At 44.3% G+C, this 24,252-nt stretch overlaps 1 protein-coding gene across 1 annotated transcript in view; it reads right to left on the bottom strand.

Annotated features, from left to right (window-relative positions):
* kpna3 (karyopherin alpha 3 (importin alpha 4)) overlaps window positions 1–23,808 on the bottom strand; it is an 80,519-nt gene extending 56,711 nt beyond the window's left edge. Inside the window, exons 1-2 of the mRNA XM_080204247.1 lie at window positions 23,692–23,808; window positions 18,456–18,500 (exon numbers count right to left, since the gene is read on the bottom strand). Coding sequence (XP_080060373.1) covers window positions 18,456–18,500; window positions 23,692–23,760 — 114 coding nt within the window. The 5' untranslated portion in view covers window positions 23,761–23,808. The remainder of the gene's footprint in view (window positions 1–18,455; window positions 18,501–23,691) is intronic.
* Between the last annotated feature and the right edge of the window lie 444 nt (window positions 23,809–24,252).

Here is a 24,252-nt window from a genome sequence, read left to right as displayed (position 1 = left end):
GAAGCTGTCCAATAGAAGCAGTTAGACCCTCTTCAGATTGCAGACTACACTGATAAATAAATTTTAAGTGAACATTACGGAATGCAGTGAGATACACGTACGGGACACATGACTGCAGGTGTAACAACTCTGTTGAGTTTTTGCAAGGATGCAATGCTGTCAATACAAGCTAGTGTAGTGTAACACAGCATGAGCAAAGCACGCAAGTATAGAATACTTCTCACTCAGATGAATAGCAGACTAAAAATTAAGGCAGTTAACACTTTCTTGTCAGATGATCCAGTGACCCAAATGGGTACAAAGTTACAACAGATTTTTCTTTTAACAATTCCGCTCACTCCTCTAACCCAGCCCACCGTTAGTGCTTTTTAAACAGCTAACTGTGGTGTCACTTTACTCGTTGAAGACACATTGAAATCTAAACCCACAATTTTCAATTGTGCCTTTTGGTGCTGGTACTACATCACAATTGTCCATCTGTAACATAACCTGCACTGCACAACTTCTAAACTGTGTTCTTGCTCAGTTATTACTATACTGGGTCAAACTTTTAGATCATAAAATTCCCCCGACTACCCTGCTATATCCATTTTTATTAACAGGAGCCAAGTGCCCCATCAATTATTTTCCAATCAGGAACCAGAGTACCAGAATCAGGAACGTGCAGTTCGCCAACCTCTTGTCATAGTCAAGATGGTACAGGCAGATAGTATAATTCAGCAGTTCCATCACTGTACAAATGCAGCTAAAATGTATAGTATGGTAGAGTAGTGGTTATATTACTGTAATGGTAATCCAGGGGTTAAAGGTGCTAAGTTTAAATCCTATGATACTAAATGAATTCAAACTCTCAAAAAGAAATCTGGTGTCAAACTGACCATGAAACTGTCACTTTGCCATTAATAACTTATGTTCATATATGTCCTTTAGCAAACAAAATCTGCACCCTGTACCCAGTATGGCCTATATGTGCCTAGTTCTATTAAGTAACATGGCTGATTCTTAGCAATTTATGTACAAGTGGGAATATTCAGTCTGAATGTCAACTGCTGCCAGGCATAATTTACATGTTTAACAACTGGTGAAACAACTGGTCGTTGAGCAGATTGGAAAAAAAAAGAACTTTCCACATGAATGTCCAGTCCTTGCCCCATCTACATCAATGAGGACAAAGTAGAAATGGTCGAGAGCTTCAAGTTTTTAGGTGTCCAGATCACCAACAACCTGTCCTGGTTCCTCCATGCTGACACTATAGTTAAGAAAGCCCACCAACACCTCTACTTTCTCAGAAGACTAAGGAAATTTAGCATGTCAGCTATGACTCTCACCAACTTTTACAGATGCATCATAGAAAGCATTCTTTCATGTTGTGTCACAGCTTGGTATGGCTCCTGCTCTGCCCAAGACCACAAAAGGTTGTGAATGTACCCCAATCCGTCACACAAAACAGCCTCCCATCCATTGGCTCTGTCTACACCTCCCACTGCCTCAGCAAAGCAGCCAGCAGAATTAAGGACCCCACGCATTCTCTCTTCCATCGGGAAAAAAATACAAAAATCTGAAGACACGTACCAACCAACTCAAGAACAGCTTCTTCCCTGCTGCCATCAGATTTTTGAACGGACCTACCTCACATTAAGTTAATCTTTCTCTACACCCTAGCTACAACTAACACTACACTTCGCATTCTCTCATTTCCTTTACTATGAACAGTATGCTTTGTTTGTATAGCATACAAGAAACAATACTTTTCACAGTATGTTAATACATGTGACAATAATAAATCAGATCAAATCCTCGTGATACTCAATACCAAATGAACAGAAATTTCCTCAAATTATATATCAGGAATATAAATAACAGTTACAATCTTACTAATATTCAATTAGAGGAAAGTTCTGCTCTTTCAATACTGGATATCAGACCCTTAAATCTGGGGAGATGGTGGCGTGCTGGCAATGTTACTTGACCAGGAATCCAGAGGCTCAGCCAAAAGCTTCACAACCATGGGTTTAAATCCCACCATGGCAGCTAGTGGAATTTGAATTCAGTTAATAAAAATCTGGAACGCAAAGCTAGTCTCATGATTGTGTTACCATGACAACTATCATCAATTATTGTAAAAACCCATCTGGTTCATTAACGTCCTTTAGAGAAGGAATTCGGCCATCCTTACCTGGTCTGGCCTCATGTGGCTCCAGACCCATAACAATGTGGTTGACTCTTAAGTGCCCTCAGTTCAATGGCAATCAGGTTTGGGGAACAAATGCTGGTCTTACCAATGAGATCCATATCTCATGGGGGAATAAAAAGTCAAATATTTCAGAAACAGTGGAAAACAAGAGTAGTAGTGGTGATATGATGCTTTGTTTTTAGATGATATTTCCAAGGGGCAGCATATAAATGAGAATTAGGAGGGAGTCAAAGATAGAAAACTGAGAAACACCAGAGGTAATGTGAGGAAAGGGAAAATAAGCCATTGCAGGTGATTCTCTGGCTATGATTAGATAGGGAAAAATGGAACCAGGCATGCAGACCCACCCAGTTGAACAGCAAAGGAACACTGGAGAAGGATGGTGTGATCAACCTGCCATGATTTGCAGACAGAAGAACAAGGAAGGGCAGTTGACCACAGCCATTTATGAGATGCCAGTGCCAGGCGATACCCAGTCCCATGCTTGACAATGGACAGCAGCATTCCCATCGCTGTATCTCCACCATTAACAACTGACATTGACAAGAAATTTAACCAGACCAGCCATCTAAATACCATTGCCTTCTCAGCAGGTTCTGGGAATTCTGTACAGAGTTATTCACTTGCTGACTCCTCAAAGCCTGTTCACCATCCACAAGGCACAAATCACAACTGTGATGGAATACTCTCCACTTGCCTGGATATTGCAGCATCAACTACACCCAGGAAGCTCAACAGCATCCCACATGGGTGGCATGGTGGCACAATGGTTAGTACCCACTCACAGGGACCCAGATTCAACTCCTGGCTTAGTTCATGGTTGTGAGAGTCTGCACATTCTCCCAGTGTCTGCATGGGTTTCCTCTGCATGCTACGATTTCCTTCCACAGTCCGAAACACATGGTTAGATGCATCGGCCATGCTAAATTCTCTGTGTACCCGAACAGGCACTTGAGTATGGCAACTAGGGGATTTTCACAGTAACTTCATTGCGGTGTTAAAGTAAGCCTGTGACACTAATAAATAAACTTTAGATAAAGCAGTCTGTTTGACTGGGCACCTCAACCATTCACTCCCTCTACCATTAGCACACTATGGCAGCAATGTGGACCATCTAATAACTTCACTTCAAAAACTTTCCAAGGCTCCTACAGAAGATCCTTCCAAGGGAGACACTGGCATAATGGTATTGTCACTGGACTAGTAATTTAGAGACCCAAGGTACTACTCTGGGGACCCAAGTTCAATTCCCACCACAGAGGGTGAAATTTGAATTGAGTAAAAATTTGGAATTAAAAGTCTAACGACATCAGTGAAACCATTGTCAATTGTTGTAAAAACCACCTCATTCATTAATATCCCTTAGGGTGGTTAACTCTTAACTGCCGTCTGAAATGGCCTGGCAAGCCATTCAGCTTGACGGCAATTCGGGGTGGGCAATAAATGCCCACATCCCATGAAAGAGTAAAAACTTGTAACTTCCACCACAATCACACGTAATACACAATCTGATTGGGAAATATACCACCATTCCTTCACTGTTGCTGGGTTATAATCCTGGAACTTCCTTCCTCACGGCACTGTGGAATCTACACCATGTTGCCTGTAGCTCTCCAAGACAGCTGCTCATCACCATCTTTTCAAGAACAATGATAAATGGGCAATACTTGAAATGTATGCCAGTAGCATTCTTGTTCCTTGAGCAATTTTTGTTTTAAAATCATACAGAATGCCATCTGTGATTCTGAGGAGAACCATTTCAGTACTGTGATAATGGTGGAAACCTGATTGAAGGGGCTCAGAGTTCAGGGGAAGATAGGCCGGGATCTGGGAAGTGAAAATATGTTCAGAGGTGTGGTGGCAATTAGCAAGAATGACAAGGTCAAGGGTTGTTTTTATGGAGCAGGGGCAATGACAGCAGATTTAAAAGGAAAAAGGATAGTACTTGAAAAGAGAGAGCTATTAATGATGCCACCTATCACGGGTTCCAGGAAGGAAAGTTGGGTGATCAGCAGTTTAGTGGCAACGGGATTGAGAAAGCAGATGATCTCAGAGGACAGTGAGAATGAGAGTTTGGGGTTAGGACAGAGCCAGAGCTTTAGAGGAAGTCTATCCTCAGCCAACTGATCACAAATCAATTTCAAACATTACTGTGGCTTATCATGAGTGGACAGAAAATCAGAAACTCCCCAAAATTGGAAAGTTCAGAATACAGGATTTTAAAGTTAAATGGAAACGCTTGAATAAGGAATAATACTCAAGAGAAAGAAACAGATGTTGAAAAGTGCGAAGTGAAAATGATGAGAAACAAATTGTTAGCATAATAATAATGGGCAGTCAAGTATTTGTTATTGGTCTGGAGTTTTATCAAGTTGAATTGGTGTGACTTGGAAGAACATTGGCCAGCCCTGGAAGCTTTAAATTCCCAGCACTCCAATGTTCTGTTTTACATTCTTTCTTAAGTTCTCCCCCAATTTCAAGTTGCCAGCATTCTGAATTTACCTGCTGTACAATTCAGGCCAACCAGTGAGGAGGAGGAGAAAACTGAAAGCATCTCCTACTCTTTGGTTTAACTAGCTCATTCCTGTGGTTAGACTGAGAGGAGGGATGAAGAGTTAAAATGCACTCATTATGATGCGGGCCTTGCAATGCAGAGGTCACGAGTTCAAATGCCACAATGGGAAATTGTGGATCTAAATTCAAAAAAATGTGGCAATTTATAGCACAACACCAGAAAATTACCGAAAGCAGCTCGGTTGTTATAAAAACCCAACTGGTGAACGAGCATTCTTCAGAGCAGTATAGCCACTAAACCCAAAGCACTTTTCCCTATTCCCTATCTAATCTAGCGAAGTAGTGGTTAGACATTACCTCCTCCCCTACAACTTAATAAATCAAATGAACTCAAGAATAGAAGAAACTCCCCTGTTCTCCCCACCTGCAAAATTCATTTACACAAGCAATTTAGTTTTTAGGGGAGATCTATGTGTCATCAAAACCAATGCTGAATTTGTGTGGCAGTACTGACGTTGTCCAATATAAGTGACACCCCCACCTGCTCTCACAAACATATGAATCTTGTCATAAACTATACTGGTTAATTCTTAATGCCAATATAGCAGTTAGAAACGGACAATATCTTGGCATTGAGGATTTGGGTGACAACAGGAGACAGACATGAAAGTTACGCACTCTATAGTTGGTTTATAACACCTACGATACTGTCCACCTGATATGTACAACTAAATTTTGGACAAAAAGCTGTCAATTTCTTGTAGTCAACTGGGGAGGAAAGTAACACCCTTTATTCAGCAGATAGTGCAAGGCCTGCTGTATATCAATTTTAGTATATTTCACAACTGTACATTTTCTGTCAACATATCATTTTGTGTTCATTAGACAAAATGGTCTTCCGTTATTAATTTTTTTCCAGCTCTAGTGGACAGAATTCCACAACAATCTATCATGTTGGGCAGGCACATTATAGTACTTAGCCATGCCAATGATTTTCACAAAGCAAGACTAACTTGACACTTAGCTCATAAAACAGCAAGTTTATATAAAGTGCTTCTCAAGTTCACATTGGCAGTTCTAGTTTAAGCTACAGCAAGTTGAAAAGAAAAATTTGAAGAACATATAAAAATAAATTCCACAAGGGCTGAACTTTAGTAACATATAGCATTTAATCTGATCATATGATCAGCGAGTGGAAGAGGAGACAAGATAAATCCTACTTACAAAGCTTTAAATCAGTATGACACATACCAGGCAACAACAGACAATGTGTGAATAAGCTTGCAAGGACTACATCACCATTATTATTGCATTGTGGACATGATATCAGATCTATCAGTGTTCAGATGGGCAAGTATTGCTGCGCAACATGGTGGTAGGCACTCCTCCAGATAATGGGGGGAAAAAAAACGTGCCTGCCATTAAATATGTAGATTCAATCAATCCATTCATTGGGCTGCCACAACTGCCAGCAGACATCACAGAACAGGCTGACTCCTCTCTCACACAGAGTAACACAGAGGATTTTTAAAAATGTACCACAATTTGAAGGACTGGAGGAAAAACAACATCACAATATTTGCCACGTGGGTATGATGTGAAGACCATGTGCAGTTGTACAAGAGTGGACACTGCAGGTCTCAAAACTGCAAGGATATTTGTCTCAGAAAAGCCAAGGACTATCAAAAGATAAGCATGGGTAAAATAATACCAGCATGAGGCAGGATTGGAGGCAAGTGGAGTACGCAGTAGCTTGTAAATTGGTTTGGGATTAGTTATTTTTCCTTTTTACTAGTTTTGTAGATATTAAAACTGAGCTTTGGGATTATTGCAGGACATTTGCCTGCACTGCAAGTCAATTTCTTGACAATTTATTGTAAACATCATACTGATCCTAGCCAGTTCACTTTAGGAATCCTTGGTTGCAGTTACTTAGTTTCATCGTCCAGAACAGCCAAGTTTTGATCCAGTTTTTAGGCTGATGGGATAAATGTTTCCTCTGCCCTGGCCAACACTGATCTCGGCCAAAACTACCAAAAACAAATAAACTGGCCATTATCTGACTGGTGTGTCTGGGATTTTACTGTGCTCAACTTGGGCTCGGCATTTGTCTATGATGCAAGTGATCAAGCACACTTCCAAGATAATTTATGGCACTATTAAACAAGTTATCTCCAGAATGTGAAAGGCATTATATTAATGAAAGTTTTGGCTTTCCTTTTCTGATAGCCATAATGGCTCCACAGAAGTTTGCACCATCTTGGTCTGGTTCCCAATGGACACAGGTTTAAAACGATATTCCAATGAGCAATGAAAGGGCCAAGTCACCTCCTTCTGTGCCATAATGACACTGTGGCTCTATCGTGGTCTTGGAGAGTCTGCAGCATAAATTCAGCACGATGGTGCACCATTTCAATGAATAAAGACCATAAGACAAAGGAGCAGAATTAGGCCACTCAGCCCATCAAGTCTACACTGCCATTCATCCCTGGCTGATATTTTTCTCATCCCCATAACCCCTGATCCCCTTATTAATCAAGAACCTTTTTTGTCTTAAAGGCACTCAATGACTTGGCCTCCACAGCCTTCTGCGGCAAAGTTTCACAGATTCTCATTCCCTGGCTGAAGAAATTCCTCCTCATCTCTGTTTTAAAGGATCGTCCCTTTACTCTGAGGTTGTGCCCCCAATTCTAGTTTTTCCTATTCTCCATGTCCACTCTATCTAGACCTTATAGTATCCTGTAGGTTTCAAGGTTTCAATTATACAGACAGGTTCATAAACTTGGTTTCTATTGCCGAGTTGAAAGAGTTAAGCAGTGATCTAACTGAGCAAGGGAAATTCCACAAAGTTGATCATGAAGTTTTATTTCTGTAAGGTTGGTATGCAGACTATGGGACAACATTAAAGCCATAGCCAGCCCTCTAAGGGAAAAACATTTATTTCCCACGCTAAGATTAGTAGAAATCTGGAATTCACTCCCCTAAAAGAGGTGGTAGATTTTGGGAGTCAATAGAAAATTTCCAGACTTTGAAATGGATCAAAGAGGTGGGTTAAAGGAGTTGAGGTACAAATCAGTCATGATCTAATTGAACAGCAGAGGGATTGAATGGCTAATTCCTGGTCCTATGCCCATATTTTAGCACAAATAAAAAATCTGAGACAAGCAACAATGATGGATCTATTTAAAACTGAAGTAGAAAAATCTCACTGGTGCAGCAAAGATTGTAGTTTTAACTTGTTGGTTACAGTATATTCATTGACTAACTGCAAAGCTGTTGGAGGGGTGGTCTTCTGGATGAGACATTAAACTGATGCCCTATCTGTCCTTTTAGGTGGGTGTAAAAGGTTGACTGCACTTCTCCAAATGTTCCCTTGGTATCCTATGATTCTTATCATTCATGGATATGAGACAAATGCAGACTCGATAGGCTCAAGAGCCTTTTCCGCACCGGACAACACCTGGGCAACGTTTTTCCTTCAATCTATACTGGACACAATTTATTTCACTACTGTTTCTGGAAACTTGATTTGCAAATTGATTCTAGCATTTCACACTTCAGAAATATTTCATTGGCAGTAAAGCACTCTGGGGCACCCCGATTCCATGAATGGTGCTATATAAATGAAGGTTTGTGCTTGTAATGAGATAGAGATGTAGTAGGTTTTACATTGTTAGGTTAGTCCATTGTATAGTAGACAATACCTGTTTGAAAGACAACGGTGTAGTTAGTGGTTGTGGACTCATAATACCAATGTTCAAGCTGATGCTGTAGGGATACTGGTTCAAATGCTACCATGGCATCTAGTGAAATTTAAATTCAGTAAGTAAATCTGGAATATAAAACTAGTCTCGGTACTGGTGCCCATGATAAAATCATGAACACCAGATTATGCCCATGTAGTAGCCCATGAATGCAGGTTCACTAATGTCCTTTAGAGAAGGAAATCTGCCATCCTTACCCAGTCTGGCCAACACTCCAGTTAGTGGCTGACTCTTAGCTGCCCTCTTAAGTGTATGGCAAGCAGTTCGGCGGCAATTAGAAATGGGCAACAAATGCTGGTCTTGCCAGTGACATTTACATTCCATGACAGAATAAAAAAAAGTTGAAAAAATTGTCTGGAAGCCAACTTTTCAAACAATCAAGAGCTTCAACACTGATAATTGATATGATTATACCACATGGCAAAGTTAATCTCTCCCTCATAGAAACACATCAAAATTGCACACTCATCAACACCACCAAGGTCATATGGCCTGGTGAGCAAACCTCAACATCAGGCACTAAAGACAACACTTTGGTCAATGAAAGAAGAAAGTTACTTTAGCAACCAGTCACACTAATCTTAGCAAACTGCTGTCACTGGCCAGACAGATAGGGCAATTACAAAGTTAATTCAGGATTACTTTCATTAGACAAATGTAAAAAAGCATAGAACCATCTTGATCATTGCACATTAATGCTTTAAACGTAATAATTTTCTTGCTCCCAATTGCAACTGTATCAACGGTGTTACTTGATACGTTCCTAATCTGCTCTGCCGCAGGTCCCCACTCCAATTGCAGAGTCAACATAGTTTTCTGAAACTAATGCATGTAATCTAAGAAAACTTTCGTACTGTAGTTAGTGAGTGCAGGATGGTTAAGCAGACAATTCCAGTCAGGCAGTACCTTAGTTACATTGCCTGGCTGAGATTTAAATCCTCCCTGCCAGAAGTATGTTGTGGGCACATGAGCTGATCGGCAAGGTCAAAGCCAAGTTTGCTTAAGTGAATATTTTTTAGAAATCCATGATACGATTTGAGTAAGCGCAGGAGAATTCTCCCCTGCAGCCTGGCCAACATTTATCCCTCAACCAACATAATCACTAAAAGCAGATTATCTGTTGAATTATCCCATTGTCGTTTCCAGGACCTTTCCGAGCACAAACTGGCTGATGCGCTTCCCTGCATTACAATGGTGACTTCACCTACTGTAAAATGGTTTGGAGGCATAATAAAACCATGGAAGGTAGTAGAGAAATGCAAGTGTGAACTTCTGTTTGTATTAAAATTTAACATTCCAAATAGCACTTTTTTCTGCAGATTCAAGTAAGCTCTGGGCAAATACAAGTAGTACTGATGCCTCAAATACTGTTAAAACTTGGGTGATACAAAACTAATTACTTTCCATGTGGTACCCACACTACATCTTCGAGGGACATCAGCAGTCTCCATACATTGTGGTCACATTAAGGTTTTGCAGAAATATGTGTCAAAAGGGTCTGAGATGGGGCTGCACAGGTTTCAGTTGCTTAAAAGATGTCATCAATCTTATTTAAATAACTGTTCTTTAGCCTGTCTGCTACAAGACAACGTGATTAAGAAATATTTTGAAAACCAGAATACTCTGGATATATTTTAAATCACTCATTCAAATTTCCTCAGATGAACAGATTTTTTCTGCAGGTAAACGTGAACCTCTCGACCTATTTGCCTTCCAGTCTATTATCAAAAGTTTCAAAACTATGATGTGAACATGCTGGCAATTCTGCACTTTCCTCCTTCATGCTAAATAACACACTGAAATCAAACATTTCACAGGGCATTACCAAAATCAACAGCATATTCTCTATAAAGACCAGGGTGTGAACTAATCACACATCTCATTAAAGAGCCAACATAAGTGCAGCTTTGGAACTGAGAGCATGCTTGGCGAGGAGGGAAAGAAACTGATCCTTTCCTTTTTCACCCTGTAGGAATTGGTTTTGACTCTACTACAGAGAAAGGAGTCAGCTGTTTGGTGAGTACCTGGCAAATGGTTAAAGACTATTCCAGTCTCAAAATTTAAAATAGCATACCAACTGTTGCTAAAGTTAATAGAATATATAAAAAAGGAAAACAAGTGAATAATATAATTAAGTAATGAATTAAAACACAAAGATGGCAGGACAGGTGATGTATCAAGGCTACAACATGTGGGAGCTCCTGAATACCGGCATGTTCCAAGGCTAACATGTCTGCAGTAAGTCTTTGCAGATCAAGAAGTTCCAGCTCAGTCACTGAACTGGAGCTGAATTGCAGGGACTGCAGCATATGGGAGAATGTAACCAGGTAGTTTGTACCAGAAGACAGGAGGGTGTGAGTGCAGGCGAGGCAGGTGACCGGGTCGAGAGCACAGGAGTGTGGGAGTCTCAGCCTTTATAATTGTCCAATCGGTTTGAGCTTTTCTATTTAGATGAGAGTGGGGGCTGCTGGATGGATGAGCAAACTGGCCATGGCACTGTGGTACAGGATGTCATTAAAATATGAGGAGCAAAAAGGGTAGAGGTGGTAGTAGGGGACAGTATAGTCAGAGGGATTGACATTGTTCTGTGCAGCAAAGAGCGAGAGTCCAGAGTCAGGATTCATGATATCTGCTCAGGGTTGGAGAGGAACTTCCAGCAGGGGATGGGGACTCCAGTCATAATGGTCCATGTAGGTACCAACAACAAAGATAGAACTGGGGAGAGGTTCTTCATAGAAAATATGAGGAGTTAGGCATTAAATTGAAAAGCAGAGCCTCAATGGTAGTTAGCTCTGATCATTACCGGAGGCATATGCAAATTGGCATAGCATACATAAAGTGAGAGAGATGAATACGTGGCTCAAAGTATGGCTGGGAAGCAATGAGTTCTGGTTCTTGGCACAGTAGCAGCAATACTGGGGAAAGCAGGGGCTGTATCACTGCGAAGGTCTACACCAGAACCGTGCTGAGACCAGTGTTCTAGTGAGCCATGTAATAAGGGAAGTAGAGAGGGTTTTAAACTAAATAGTGAAGGCAAGTGATCAAATTTGGAAAAACGTGGTAAATCAAAGAGTAAAGAAGGGGCAAGAGAGAAAGGTATCAATGTTGGAAATAAACAGACTGACAGGAAGAGACAGCGTACAGGGAAAGAGTAAATCAGCAGATAAGGCTTCAAAAATTACAAAAGGACTAAACCAAAGATCCTGTATCTGGTTGCACGTAGCATTCAAAACGAAACAGATTAACTGAGATTGCAAATAGAAATAAATAAGTACAATCTTATAGGCATTACAAAGACATGGCTGCAGGATGACATAGATTGGAATTTGAATATTGAGGGATATATAATCTTTAGAAAGGACAGCTTGGAAAAGGAGGAGTGGCTCTGTTAAGTAATGATAGTATGAGCACGTCAGGGAGAATGAGCCAAGTTCAGGGTACCAGAATGTAGAAATGGTTTGGGTAGAGATGAGAAATGAAGCAAGTAGTCACCTGTAGAAGTCGGGTACAATCCCCTTAACAGTAACCATACAACAAAATGGAGCATAAAGGAAGAAGTAATGGGAGCATGGCAGAAAAGTATGACAATATTCACGTGGGATTTTTATCTGCACATAGGCTGGAAAACATCAGATGGGCAAAGGTAGCCTACATGAGGAATTCATAGAAGATTTTTGGGATAGTTTCTTAGAGTAGCGCATTCTTGTACCAACCAGAAAGGAAACTATGCAACAAAATGAGATAATTAATTATCTCACAGTGAAGGTGACCCAAACTAACAATGACTATAATATAATTAAATTTTACATTCAATTTGAGAAAGAGAAGAATACATCCAAGACTAATATTTTAAATATAAATAAAGGCAATTATGAGGACATGAAAGTACAGCTAGCTAAAGTGAACTAGTAGATTAGGTTAAGGGATAGGTCAATTGAGATGCTGGGGCAGACATTTAAGGGGATATCTAAGAATACAGAGAATAGGTACATTCCAACAAGAAAGAAAAACTCCAAGGGAAGGATCCACCATCTGTGGTTAACCAAAAAAAAATTAAACATAGTATCAAAAATAAAGAAAAGCATTTAATTGGACCAGATGGGTGCATCAGAAGATTGGACAAGATATAAAAATGGCAAAGAATGACAAAATGGAGGAAAACTTATATTTCCTGCTATCTTTCTCATACTCTAAAGACAGATAGTATTAAGATTTATAGATATGTTAAAGAGAGTTAACAAAGTGACCACAGGTCTTACAGACAGTGAGTCAAGAGAATTAATGACAGCAAGTAAGGAGATGGCAGATGAATCAAACAGGTATTTTAATTCAGTGCTCACTATACAGGGCACAAATAACATCCCAGAAATAGCTGTAAATGAGGAAATGGAAGACACGAAACCACCCGGGAAAATTACAAACAACAGGGAAGAGGAGCCACGAGCTGACAAGTCACCTAATCCTGATGAACTTCATGAAGTGGCTAGTGAGATAGTTGATCCATTGATTTTAATTTTCCAAAATTCCCTAGATTCAGTGAAGATTCCATTAGATTGGAAAATAGTGAACACGATTTCTTTATTTAAAAAGGGCAGGAGCCAAAAAGCCAAAATCTACAGGCCAGTTAGCTTCACGTCAGTCACAAAGAAAATGTTAGAAGCTATAAAGACGATATAACAGGTCACTTGGAAAAGGTCAGGGTAATCAGGCAGAGTCAAGTCATGTTTAACCAACTTATTGGAGTTCTTTAAAGAAGTAATATATGTGACGGATAAAGAGGAACTGGTGGATGAACTTCCAGTTTAAAGTTTAGTTCTTAGTGTCATAAATAACATTAACACTGCAAATAAATTACTGTGAAAATCCTCTAGTTGCCACACTCTGGCACCTGTTCAGGTACACAGGGAGAATTTAGCATGGCCAATCCACCTAACCCGCACGTCTTTCCGACTGTGGGAGGAAACTGGAGCACCCGGAGGAAACCCACGCAAACAAGAGGTGAATGTGCAAACTCCACATAGATAGCGACCCAAGCTGGGAATTGAACCCAGGTCCATGGCACTGAGGCAGCAGTGCTAACCACTATGCCATCATTCCACCCTAGAAGGCACAGTGGTACACTAAAAGTTATTCTAATAAACAAAAGTTCATGCTGTAGCGGATAACATGGATAGGAGATTGACTAGCTAGCAGGAATCTGAGGGTAGGGTTAAATGGGACATTTTCTGGTTGGCTAGGTATAATGAGTGGTGTGCCATAGGAATTAGTACTGGAGACTTAATTTTTCACAACTTACATCAATGATTTAATGAAGGGACTGAAGATACGGTGCATTGGGCCGAACAGGCGCCCGAGTGTAGCAACTAGGGAAGTTTCGCAGTAATTTCTTTGCAGTGTTAATATAAGCCTTACTTGTGACTAATAAATAAACTTTAAAATTTGCTAATGACACAAACGAAGGTAGGATAGTACGGTGTGAAGAGGACAAAAGGAGGCTAACAAAGGGATTATAGATAAGTTAAATGAGTGGGCAAAGACCTGGTAAATGCAGTATTATGTGGGACAGTGTGAAATTGTCCATTTTGACAGGAATAATAAAAAAGCATGTTGCACAAATGGTGAGGGATTGCAGAGGAATCAAGATTATAGCATGAATCGCAGAAGGTTAATCTGCAGATACAGAAAATAATTTGGAAAACTAATAGTGTGTTATAATTTATTGCGATGGGAATTGAATATACAAAAATGGACACTATGCTTCAGTTATACAGGGCTCTGGTGACGCCACATCTCGAGTACTGTCTTCAGCATTGGTCTCCTTCTTTAACAAAGGATGTAAGTACATTGGAAGCAATTCAAATAAGGTTTACTCGACGAATACCTCAAATGGAAGGGATATCTTTTGAGGTTGGACAGGCTAGCCTTGTATCTACTGGAATTTAGAAGAGCACGAGGTGACTTGTGGAGAATCTAGTTTCGTGGTCACTGTTTAAAAATAAGGGGTCACTGATTGAGGACAAATGAGGATTTTTTTTTCCCTTGCAGAGGATTGGAACTCTCTTCCTCAAAAGGTAGTGGAAAAAGAGTTTGAATATCTTTAAGGCAGACCTCAACAGGTTCTTGATTAGTAGGAGGGAGTGAAAGATATTCAGGGGTAGGTGGGAATGTGGCATTGAAGTTGCAATTAAATCAGCCATGAAGGGCCGAGGAGCCTATTCCTGCTCCAAACTTTTATGTTCAAGAGAATTAATGACAGCAAGTAAGGAGATGGCAAATGAATCAAACAGGTATTTTAATTCAGTGCTCACTATACAGGGCACAAATAACATCCCAGAAATAGCTGTAAATGAGGAAATGGAAGACATGAAACCATCCGGGAAAATTACAAACAACAGGGAAGAGGAGCCACAAGCTGACAAGTCACCTAATCCTGATGAACTTCATGAAGTGGCTAGTGAGATAGTTGATCCATTGATTTTAATTTTCCAAAATTCCCTAGATTCAGTGAAGATTCCATTAGATTGGAAAATAGTGAACATGATTTCTTTATTTAAGAATATTCTTTATTGATATTCTTTATTGAATAAATTCTTTATTCAAGATTTCTTTATTCCCTGTTCTTCGAAATGATACCATGTGATTTTTTAGGTCATTCTAAGAGTGCAGACTGGGCCTTGGTTTAACACCTTATCTTGACAGAGAGGCAGTGAAGTGTCAGCTAAAATATGCATTTCAGTCTCCAGCATGCCAATTCAACCAAAGAGCTAATGACTCAGGCGAGAATGTGACGACTGAGCTGGGCTCCATACTTGGATTGCATGAGTAACTTGGATCAGAATAGAGCAACAGAAAAACTTACGTAGATACAGCACCAAGATCCTGGGAAATTAACTAGTATGCTGATTTTTAATTGACTTTCTCATCAGTGGAGCAATATTGCTGTACCATGCACAATTTAAACAGAGGCAGATATGGGAGAAACAGAGCAAAGCTTTGTAGAGAAAGTCAAAAAGCAGGCTATAGATTAAAATAAAGAAGTTTACTAGTCACAAATAGACTTACATTAACACTGCAATGAAGTTACTGAGAAATTCCCCCAGTCGCCACACTATAGGTGCCTGTTTGGGTCAATGCACCTAACCAGCTCATCTTTCAGAACGTGGGAGGAAACTACGCAAGCAAGAGAGAACATACAAACTCCACACAGACAGTGACCCAAGTTGGGAATCGAACCCAGGCCCCTAGCACTGTGAGGCAGCAGTGCTAATCACTGTGCCACCATGCTGCCCCAATAAATAATAAATTAAATATCTATATAAATACATTATGTGGATTTCTTGCAAAGGGGAGAAATGAAATCCTAAGATCTGCAAACTGACACCACCTTTTTCAGGATTTAGAACAGAAATGGCAAAGGGATGAGGTTCAATGACTCTAAACTGATCTTGTAATCCAGAAATATTATCTGGCCATAAAGGCTTACGATCTGACAGGTTATTAAAATTGCTACATCAATATCAATTGCCTGATTTCAATTAAGCATAGATATCTAAAGATTTGTTTCAGCAAACAATCTAAATGCTCATCCTGTTTACTCATCTCCAAGTCATAAATATGGTTTCACCAGTGAGACTGGACGGCAATCACGACACATTCATTTTTGCATCTCCAATAATGAGTCAAGCACAGCATGTTCACATGCAGGAACTGCACCTTAAACATGCAGCAATAGCTTGACGACATGCCTGGTGGCTGGTCAAACAAACTAAGTTATGCATTACAAATAGAGTCAAATCACAATTACTGTGCTAACACTTCACATTGCTTGACAGCTTATATAAAAACAAAATACTGCACATCTGTCCACCAGTCACTCACTGCAAACCGCCACTTATTGTCGCCTCACAATGATCACCACACAGTGGGCAAGAGAAAAATGTCACCTATGGACTTCCAAAGCTTCATGCTATCGTGTTAGGTATGGCCTGTTTGGTGCTCAAGAGGCGAAGTCTAAAGCGATAAATGCATCACTGACCAATATGTGTTTTATATTGACAGTAAAAACTTGCATGCATACCTGACACTCAGATGCTTACTGCTGCAAGCAAACATATTACCATAAGGTGACAGATCATTGTGCTATGCTGTTCCCCCAATATGAAAGGACATTTCATGAGAGCTTCTAACACAATGTCAGCAACTGAAAGAAATTTAAGGTGGGGTTCTTCTAGTAAATTATCCCATAACAACGTACAAGTCACATGTTTCTCTTAGAAGTGGAAAGGTGAAATAATAAATCGCAGTGTGACCACCATGCTTGAATCTTGGGCCCTACCTCAGCAGATATTGCTGCTCCAGAAACCTGATACACAAAGTTTGCTGGTTAAGCGCCCTATTTTCAGACATTAGAAGATGGCCCACTGGCTCAGTTCACCATATGGAGCACATGACTGACCAGACAACTTTCCACTTTCCTCTGCTGTGTCCACACCAGAAACAGTCTACACGTGCAATTCAATGGTTTCTCAATTAATGACATATGTACAGCCATAAAATAAACCTAAACTAAATATCATCCCTAAATAGAGAAATTACTTGTCAAACATCAAGAAGGTTAAGGGAGATTTAATACAAAGTAAAGTTTATTTATTAGTCTCAAGCAGGTTTACATTCACACTGTCATGAAGTTGTGAAAATCCCCTAGTCGCCACACTCCAGTGCCTGTTCGAGTACACTGAAGGAGAATTTGACATGGCCAATGTACCTAACCTGCATATCTTTGGACTGTGGAAGGAAACCAGAGCACCCGGAGGGAACCCACGCAGACCTGGGGAGAACGTGCAAACTCCACAGTAAAAAGTCTGACAGCACCAGGTTTCAGTCCAACTGATTTATTTGATCCACACAGACAGTGACCCAGGCCGGGAATCAAACCCAGGTCCCTGGCACTGTGAGGCAGCAGCGCTGAACACTGTTCCGCCCTGTGTGAACATTATGAAGTATTTTTGATAAAAGAAAGAAACTGCTTCCATCCATGGAGGGTTGATTACTAGTGGATACAGTAACTTTCAAAAAGGAATTGGATAAATACATGAAGGGGAAAGATTTACAGGGCCAAGAGGGGAAAAAAGCTCTTTCAAAGAACCAGCAAAGGGAGAATGGGCCAATAAGCATCCTTCTACGCAGTGAGATTCAGTCACAAGCATTTAAACTCTGCTCCCCAAGTAAACCCCCTCCCACCCAAACACCAAATTGCTTCCCACAGCCTCTGTCATTAATGCAGCACTAAAACATCAGACAGCAAGAGCATGCGCTTATCAAAAACAGCAACAGCGCTTGATGGTGTCCAGAGCACAGCTTTTCTATCCAACTGCCATTTGCAAAAGGCTTAAAGTGAGAGTAGCAGGATGGTGGTGAATGTATTTGTGCATCACAATATTCAAAACATGTTCCTGTAGCCCATGTGTGATTAGAAACACATCAAATACACAACACCCCACAGGATCAAAGTAATTTACATCAACTGGTTACACATTAAAAATATTCAGAATACAAGTAGCAGGTGCAGCAATAAAGTGGTTACGTTACTCGACTAGCAATCCCAGGACCTGGATTAATAACATGAGGTTGAGAGATCAAATTCCATCACAGTACTAATAGAATATTTACTGCAGTTACTTAAAAATCAGGGTTTTGTTTAAAAGAGCTAAAAATCGGTGTGGTCACTACAAAACTACAGATTGTTGCAAAACCCCATCAAGTTTACTAGCTGCTCTTGGGAAAGGGAATCTGTCATTCTTAGCGGGTCTGGCCTGTATGCGACTACAGCAATGTAATGACTGCTTTCTGAAATCACAAACAAGCCACTCAATTTAGGGATGGGCTCAAAAGGCCAGCCTTGCCATCAAGTCCCACATTCCATGAACAAAAGCAAAGAGAAACAATGTGTAGCAATCAGCTATAGAAAAAAGCAAAGTCTTTACCTTTCTTAGTTCCACTGTTACTTCATTTCTGTGTCTTCTCATAGTCTGAAACAAAAGAGGTAGCAGCCAGAATTAATCATCTTGCTCAACAAATTGCTCCAGCAGTAAAATGAGATCTCCCATGGCATGTTCACAGTATGCCAAACAAGATACTTCTAAACAAGGACAGGAGAATTATCACCCAAGAACAACCTAGTTCCCTTTTGAAAACATGGAACTCAGTCTTTTGAACTACTGTCATTCACCTCATGATTGACCTGTAAATCAACTCCATTCACATTTCTTGATTTGAGAGCCCATAATAACATGATCTGACAGATATCTATCAATCGCACTTGTGAAATTTTCAGTTGACCCCCAGCCTCAACCACTTCTTGGGAGAGTGTTTCAGGTTTTCAAAATCTGTTACATGAAGAATTGTTTCCTGAAATCACTCCTGAAGCACCAAATCTAATTTCAGATTATATCCCTTTGTTCTGGACTCTCCTTTTTCTGTGTTTGCCCTATCAACTCATTTAATCAACTTAAACTTGACTTGCATCATTATTAATCCATTAGTTCACAAAGGAATACATGCCTGGTCTATGCAACTTGTCCTCACATTTTAACTCTTTTATCTCCAGTCTCATTCTAATGTGCTATACCCTTTCTACAGCAATATATCCTCCCTGAGGAGAACTGTGCTGTCAGAATTAAACACCTCTAAGGCCATAAAGTCTACTACTGCTATTTAAACAATGGATAAGAGATTTTACATTTTCTTGAAGCCCCACACACACCCAAACAACCTCCTTTTTAAAGACAAAGCTGTAACTTGCAAGACCATTAAGGGTTGAGACTCTATATTTAATAAAACATATGAAAATACATTTATGAGAACAGGAATATTGTTCTGTTAATGGACAATGCGTCTTTATGACCACAAAAGCTAATTGCTGTTAAGTACGCATAAATTTGAAGTGTTATTTAATCAGAGAACTTTATGATTTATAACATGCTCCTCAGTTTGACTCCAGGTCAGATGCACAGAACAAAACATTTTTCTCAAGACTTTTCTTTCTGGAACAATTCGTACAAACCGTCTTTCATTTGCACATGCTGAGACCTGCTCACAGTAAATCAAAGATGCCCTATTTTACAGGATTAGGAATATCATAGCATAGTATGTAATAGGTTAGTATCCTTTAAAGGTACGAGTTTAATGGTTCTGAACTAAGTACCGCATTCATGAAGGGCAGAAGCTGAGAAGTAAACTATGGATTCAGTCCATGCAGAGGTCAGGTATCCATTGACCAAACACTGAACAAGGCCCAGTGACATAAATACTGTGGCCAGGAATTTGCTGCATGCAACTCACCTCCTGATTCCCCAAAACCTATCTGCCATCTAATAAGGCACAGGTCAGAGAAGTGTGATGGAATACTCTCTATTTATCTGAATCAATGCAACTCCAACAATACTCAAGAAGCTCAGCATCATCCAGGGCAATGCCACCAACTTGACCAACGCTGCATCCACCATTTTACATAGTCACTCCCTTCACCACTGGCACACAGTTGCAGCAGTCAGTGTGTTCCATCTACAAGATTCATTGCAGCAACTTGCCAAGGCTCCCTTGCCAGTACCTTCCAGATCTGAAACCTCCACTACCTACAAGCATGGCAGACCTGAGAACAACACCTACTGCAAATTCCCCTCCAAATTACACACCAACCTGACTCACTGTTTGCCAGGTCAAAATCCAGGAACTCCCTAACAACACTGAGGGGTATATCCCACACAACGTTTCAAGAAAGCCTGCATCTCAAGGGGAATTTGGGATGGCAACAAACTCTGGCCTTACCAACTATGCTCACCACCCAAAAACAAATAAAATTGCAGACATCCTTGTTCAAGAGCTTTACAGTTTCCTTACACTTTGTGAAATGCAACACGGCAAGTTGTGTATGGCATCCATGCCGAATCTACATTTATACTGTATTTATTCAATCCATTCATCAAACATGTTCAGCCAACCGAGCAGGTTTCCATAAGGACAGGACAGCATTTGCAGCACTTGTCCACCCAAGCTACCAGTTAACAGATGAAGCTTTCACTGTACAAATAAAAGATACCTCAACCTGGGTACGGTGTTCTAGCCCCGTAGTGGGAATGAACAAAAGTCAATGAACGAACTTGTTCTGGCATCAATAGGAGCTCACTATCCGAAACGCAGGCAAGCAATCACCACCCAAATTCACCAATTGTTTTACTTTTAAAGCTATTACACAATGGGATCGGGGGGGGGGGAGAGAGAGAGAGAGAGAGGAGGAGGAGGAGGAGAGAGAGAAGAGGAGGAGAAGAAGAAGAAGAGAGGAGGGAGAGAGAGTGAAGGGGGACAAGCAGGAGGACCACATGGGGTGGCGAGAGCAGGTCAAGAATGAGCATGGAGTTGGAGCAAGGAGAGTGACAGTGAAGGGAGTAAGGGTGAGAGGGTGGTGAGGAGAGTGAAGGAGGCTGAGGGCAAGATGGTGGGTGGGAGGGCAAGATGGTGGGTGGGTGGGTGGGAGGGCAAGAGGGTGGGTGGGTGGGTGGGTGGGAGGGCAAGATGGTGGGTGGGTGGGTGGGTGGGAGGGCAAGATGGTGAGTGGGTGGGTGGGAGGGCAAGATGGTGAGTGGGTGGGTGGGAGGGCAAGATGGTGAGTGGGTGGGTGGGTGGGAGGGCAAGATGGTGAGTGGGTGGGTGGGCAAGATGGTGGGTGGGTGGGAGGGCAAGATGGTGGGTGGGTGGGAGGGCAAGATGGTGGGTGGGTGGGTGGGAGGGCAAGATGGTGGGTGGGTGGGTGGGAGGGCAAGATGGTGGGTGGGTGGGTGGGAGGGCAAGATGGTGGGTGGGTGGGTGGGAGGGCAAGATGGTGGGTGGGTGGGTGGGAGGGCAAGATGGTGGGTGGGTGGGTGGGAGGGCAAGATGGTGGGTGGGTGGGCGGGCAAGATGGTGGGTGGGTGGGTGGGAGGGCAAGATGGTGGGTGGGTGGGTGGGAGGGCAAGATGGTGGGTGGGAGGGCAAGATGGTGGGTGGGAGGGCAAGATGGTGGGTGGGTGGGAGGGCAAGATGGTGGGTGGGTGGGAGGGCAAGATGATGGGTGGGTGGGAGGGCAAGATGATGGGTGGGTGGGTGGGTGGGAGGGCAAGATGATGGGTGGGTGGGTGGGTGGGAGGGCAAGATGATGGGTGGGTGGGTGGGAGGGCAAGATGATGGGTGGGTGGGTGGGTGGGAGGGCAAGATGATGGGTGGGTGGGTGGGAGGGCAAGATGATGGGTGGGTGGGTGGGAGGGAGGGCAAGATGATGGGTGGGTGGGTGGGTGGGTGGGAGGGCAAGATGATGGGTGGGTGGGTGGGTGGGAGGGCAAGATGATGGGTGGGTGGGTGGGCAAGATGGTGGGTGGGCAAGATGGTTGGTGGGTGGGAGGGAGGGCAAGATGGTGGGTGGGTGGGAGGGAGGGCAAGATGGTGGGTGGGTGGGTGGGAGGGCAAGATGGTGGGTGGGTGGGAGGGCAGGTGGGTGGGTGGGTGGGAGGGCAAGATGGTGGGTGGGTGGGCAAGATGGTGGGTGGGTGGGCGGGCAAGATGGTGGGTGGGTGGGCGGGCAAGATGGTGGGTGGGTGGGCGGGGCAAGATGGTGGGTGGGTGGGCGGGCAAGATGGTGGGTGGGTGGGCGGGCAAGATGGTGGGTGGGTGGGCGGGCAAGATGGTGGGTGGGCAAGATGGTGGGTGGGTGGGTGGGCGGGCAAGATGGTGGGTGGGTGGGTGGGCAAGATGGTGGGTGGGTGGGTGGGCAAGATGGTGGGCGGGCAAGATGGTGGGTGGGTGGGCAGGCAAGATGGTGGGTGGGCAGGCAAGATGGTGGGTGGGTGGGCGGGCAAGATGGTGGGTGGGTGGGCGGGCAAGATGGTGGGTGGGTGGGCGGGCAAGATGGTGGGTGGGTGGGCGGGCAAGATGGTGGGTGGGCGGGCAAGATGGTGGGTGGGTGGGCGGGCAAGATGGTGGGTGGGTGGGCGGGCAAGATGGTGGGTGGGTGGGCGGGCAAGATGGTGGGTGGGTGGGCGGGCAAGATGGTGGGTGGGTGGGCGGGCAAGATGGTGGGTGGGTGGGCGGGCAAGATGGTGGGTGGGTGGGCGGGCAAGATGGTGGGTGGGTGGGCGGGCAAGATGGTGGGTGGGTGGGCGGGCAAGATGGTGGGTGGGTGGGCGGGCAAGATGGTGGGTGGGTGGGCGGGCAAGATGGTGGGTGGGTGGGCGGGCAAGATGGTGGGTGGGTGGGCGGGCAAGATGGTGGGTGGGTGGGCGGGCAAGATGGTGGGTGGGTGGGCGGGCAAGATGGTGGGTGGGTGGGCGGGCAAGATGGTGGGTGGGTGGGCGGGCAAGATGGTGGGTGGGTGGGCGGGCAAGATGGTGGGTGGGTGGGCGGGCAAGATGGTGGGTGGGCGGGCAAGATGGTGGGTGGGCGGGCAAGATGGTGGGTGGGTGGGTGGGCGGGCAAGATGGTGGGTGGGTGGGCGGGCGGGCAAGATGGTGGGTGGGTGGGCGGGCAAGATGGTGGGTGGGTGGGCAAGGGAGCAAGATGGTGAGCGGTGAGTTCCAAGGAGGGGACGGGGGAAACGAGAGGGGCAATAGGGTGGGGAGTGGAGGGGGGGGAAACGGGGTGAGGTGGGGGGGGACGGGGCGGGGGGGGTGAGGTGGGGGCGAGTTGGGGGGGACGGGGGGTGGGCGAGGGGGACGGGGGGGTGGGGAGGGTGAGATGAGGGGGGGTGGGGAGGGTGAGATGAGAGGGGGGTGGGGAGGGTGAGATTAGGGGGGGTGGGGAGGGTGAGATGAGGGGGGGTGGGGAGGGTGAGATGAGGGGGGGGTGGGGAGGGTGAGATGAGGGGGGGTGGGGAGGGTGAGATGAGGGGGGGTGGGGAGGGTGAGATGAGGTGGGGTGGGGAGGGTGAGGGCCCCGGGTTGGGCGCGACCATCCCCCTCCACCCTCTTCCCCCGATTCTCCGGCCGGGCGTCGGTTCCTGGCAGCAGAACGGCAGCGGCGGCCTCGGGCCTGATTGCGGCGGGCAGCCTGATCCCAGGCCCCGGGCGGGGAGGACTCGCTGTTCCCGGCTTCGGCCGGCGACAACCGACCCGCTGGGCCGCGGCTCCCAAGCTCAGAGAGACTGAAACCGGCGGCCCACTGCCGCCCTACGCCTCTCCTCCCCGGGTCGCTCACCTCCACATCGCGGCCCTTGTTCTTGAAGCTTTTGATGCGGTGATTCTCGGCGCCACTGCTGTCCGCCATCGCGCTGCTCAGCTCCGCCCCGCCCGCCGCCGAGGAGACCACAGAATGTTCCACAGCCTGAACTACTGGAGCCAGCCACCTGGGGGCAGCAAATCACCCTGAACTCCCAGAGCCCGCCACCCGGCGGCAACAAACCCTGAACTCCCGGAGCCCACCACGCGGGGGCAGCAAATCACCCTGAACTCCTGGAGCCCGCCACGCGGGGGCAGTAACTCACCCTGAACTCCCGGAGCCCGCCACCCGGGGGCAGCAAATCACCCTGAACTCCTGGAGCCCGCCACGCGGGGGCAGTAACTCACCCTGAACTCCCGGAGCCCGCCACCTGGGGGCAGCAAATCACCCTGAACTCCCGGAGCCTGCCACCCGGGGGCAGCAAATCACCCTGAACTCCCGGAGCCTGCCACCCGGGGGCAGCAAATCACCCTGAACTCCCGGAGCCTGCCACCCGGGGGCAGCAAATCACCCTGAACTCCCGGAGCCTGCCACCCAGGG

The sequence above is a fragment of the Carcharhinus amblyrhynchos genome, chromosome 15 (genome assembly GCF_965287045.1).
Source record: "Carcharhinus amblyrhynchos chromosome 15, sCarAmb.v2.hapA, whole genome shotgun sequence".
NCBI lineage: Eukaryota > Metazoa > Chordata > Chondrichthyes > Carcharhiniformes > Carcharhinidae > Carcharhinus > Carcharhinus amblyrhynchos.
The sequence above is the reverse complement of the archived record's forward strand: the minus strand, read 5'-3'. Positions and strand labels throughout refer to the sequence as shown.